At 40.2% G+C, this 3,003-nt stretch overlaps 1 protein-coding gene across 1 annotated transcript; it reads left to right on the top strand.

Moving 5' to 3' along the window:
• The first annotated feature begins 769 nt into the window (after positions 1-769).
• LOC102840035 (mitochondrial intermembrane space import and assembly protein 40-like) lies at positions 770-2,294 on the top strand. Its single transcript, XM_006873801.1, has 2 exons — positions 770-890; positions 1,987-2,294. Exons 1-2 carry the CDS (start codon positions 770-772, stop codon positions 2,292-2,294), a joined length of 429 nt encoding a protein of 142 aa, XP_006873863.1.
• Positions 2,295-3,003: the final 709 nt, after the last annotated feature.

The raw sequence follows: 3,003 nt of genomic DNA, 5'->3' as shown, positions 1-3,003 counted from the left end.
GGGGAGTCGTTAATCTCATATTCCAGGAACAGAGGACCTTAGGACCAACAAGGGACAAGAGCATGAGCAGAATGTGGGACCCTATCCAGAGAAGTAGAGACACCAGAGATGGAGGAAAGTAAGATGGCATTGAGAGATAGAGCAGCTGAGGACTCTAGACTCATGGAAAGAAAAAGGATGTATGCTGGTGGCCAGGAGGCAGGCTTGTAGAATGTGCCCTTGGATTGTTTAAATGATTATATATTCCTGAGTGTTTTTGTGTACATAAAAATAAAAAACAAAAAACCTAAAACAAAACAAAACAAAAAACCAGAGGGAGTAGAAGCAAATACTGTTGAATGGTGATGGATGAAGGGGATTATAATAATTGCAATGAAATAAGTGCAAAACTGATTTTCTTCCATGTAAACTACCACTCAATTCACAATAAAAGCTTTACAATCAATCAGTAAAAAAAATAAAAACAAATAAATAAAATATGGAAGTATAAAAATAATAATCTTGCCCAAGTTCCACAGTTAAAGAAGTAATTTAGAGTCTGGTAGGGCTGCTCCTTCGAAACCCTATACAGGGTCGCTATGGGTCGGAATCGACTCGATGGCACTTAACAACAACAACAACAGGGCACGGAGGCAGGCACGCAGCGGGCAGTCCTGGAGGGGGCTGGACTCCGCGGGCTCAGAGCCACCCGCCCTACCTAAGCAGAGGTGATGGCGTGGAACCGCCACCACTGCTCTCGCTGCAAAGTCATGAGTACCAGGTTGCCGCCATGGCCAACTGCTGGCAAGAAGGGAAGGATCGAATTATGTTAGTGACCAAAGAAGACCATGAAACTCCAAGCAATGAAGAGCTGGTGGCTGATGACCCCAGTGATCCGTATGAGGAACATGGTAAATGCTGCCCTTTGGATCTCAAATGATTGAGTATTCTAAGAAAATCTATCAGTGGGTTGCTAGAAAGAGGCTCAATGGTTGTATTTTCAACAGATAAATTTCAGAGACTGCTTAAAATTATTCCAGACTGGAAAAACCATAGACTTCTTGATTTGGGTGCTGGTGATGGAGAAGTCACAAAATCATGAGCACTTCACATAATTTGCAATTGTGTGAAGTTTTATGCTACCGAAGTTATCTGAAACTATGATATGGCAGGTTCATGAAAAGAAATACAGAGTGCATGGTATAAATGAATGGCAGAATACAGAGTTCCAGTATGAAGTCATCAGCTGCTTAAATTTGCTGGACCCCTGTGGTCAACCCTTAAAGTTGTTTGTTAAAAGATATTGGAAGTAAGTATCTTGGAGCAAACTAGAGGCAGGCTCATACCTGCCCTGATGCTGCCTTTTCATCTCTATGTGGAAAATAGAGGTGGCAAGTGGGAGAAACCATCAGAAATTTTGGAACTCAAGGAACAAAATTGGGAAGAACAAGTGAATAGTCTGCCAGAAGTTTTCAGAAAACTTGGCTTTGTTGTTGAAACTTTCACCAAACTGCTGTACCTCTGTGAAGGTGACATGTACAATAGCTACTATGTTCTGGATGTCATTGTCTTTGTTCTCAAGCTACTATAAACACATGGAGTGTGAAGTTTTCAGAGTCCACCCCAAGAATGCACCCTCTTGAAGAGTGTCAGTGTTTGCAATTATGTGAAGTGGTGGGCCTTTGATGACTGCTATTCAAGTATCGTGGAGGAATTTTAAAAAGTCAAAATACGAATTATTTCTTCATAGTGTAATAAAGGAATGTTTCTCAAAAAAACAAAACTAAAACCCAACTCTTGGGAGGATTTTTATCAGCTCTTTACTCACTAACGCAGGTCACACTCCAATTATGATGGAAGATATTTTTTGTACTAATTTGCAGTGGGGACTCATTCCCAAACACAGAAATAGTCATGATTTCACATGGAACCAATACATGGATTTATTGTCAGTAAAATAAGACTGGTAATGAAGCTGTCCATTCGATTTCAAATATTGGTTATGAGGATTGATACTGCCAAATGGAGACATTAATTGGAACTGCCTGTGCCTTGGAGGAATGGCCAGTGGCCACTGTGGGGTGCAGTTCAAGTCAGCCTTTTCTTGTTTTCACTACAGCACAGAGGATGTCAAGGGGTCAGACTGTGTAAAACAGTTCCGGGCCATGCAGGAATGCATGCAGAAATACCTGCACCTCTATCCCCAGGATGATGATGATGATGATAATGAGGAAGACAAGAAGAAGCCAGAAGGTTTTGAGAAAGCAGCTTCCACTGAGGCTACTGCAACCCAAATGGAGAAGGGCTCAAGCTAATGAGGCCAGAAGACACTGTGTGCCTCTCTTGTGTCAGATGGATTGGGGAACCTTTTATGAAATGCCTCTTGGTCACTCACAGAGAAAGTGTCTTTCCGTCTTTTGTTCTGTGCACTGTAATGTACAAAATAACTTATTTTGAGGATCAGTGGTCTGGGCCCCTTAACAGATAAACTGAAAAAAAAAAAAAAAAGGTGTGTCCCCACTGAAACCTCTTGGTGACTACAGATGCCACTTTTGAATTCTCTTTTCTCAGATTGCCCTCAATTTTGCCACTTTGAAATAATGTGCTGAATATTCTCAGCAATAAAAAATTCGGGAGTGTTTCTTGTGAGTGAGGTGATTTATTCTAATCCATTATGTCCCTTTTCATACATTTCATACCCCTTTGAAAAAGGAAATGGATACAAATAAATCTTCCTTTAAAAATGTTGGCATGAAAAAGAAAAAAAAAAAAAAAATGTTGGCATGGGGCCATTCCAAATATAAGAGGCTAGATAATTAGACACTTCTAAAAAATCATCTAGGTCTTGAGTGTATGAAATGGTACTATGAGGTTGTTGTGTAACTTCATTCCTGATCCATTTTGGTTTTCACGTTTGCATTGAGCTGCAGGTTTTCTACATTTGAAATAAGGAGGTTTAGACTCTCCAATTTACAATCCATTTATAAATGAAGGAAAAGGTTGACCATTGCTGTTTCTTTTTTC

This window comes from Chrysochloris asiatica, unplaced genomic scaffold (assembly GCF_000296735.1).
Source record: "Chrysochloris asiatica unplaced genomic scaffold, ChrAsi1.0 scaffold00255, whole genome shotgun sequence".
NCBI lineage: Eukaryota > Metazoa > Chordata > Mammalia > Afrosoricida > Chrysochloridae > Chrysochloris > Chrysochloris asiatica.
This window is presented reverse-complemented; position numbering and strand designations above follow the sequence as displayed.

Coding starts and splice junctions, on each gene's coding strand:
- LOC102840035 (XM_006873801.1), top strand. CDS start 770: ATGGCCAACTGCTGGCAAGAAGGGAAGGATCGAATTATGTTAGTGACC. Junction 891..1,986: donor TGATCCGTATGAGGAACATG/GTAAATGCTGCC, acceptor ATTGGTTATGAG/GATTGATACTGCCAAATGGA.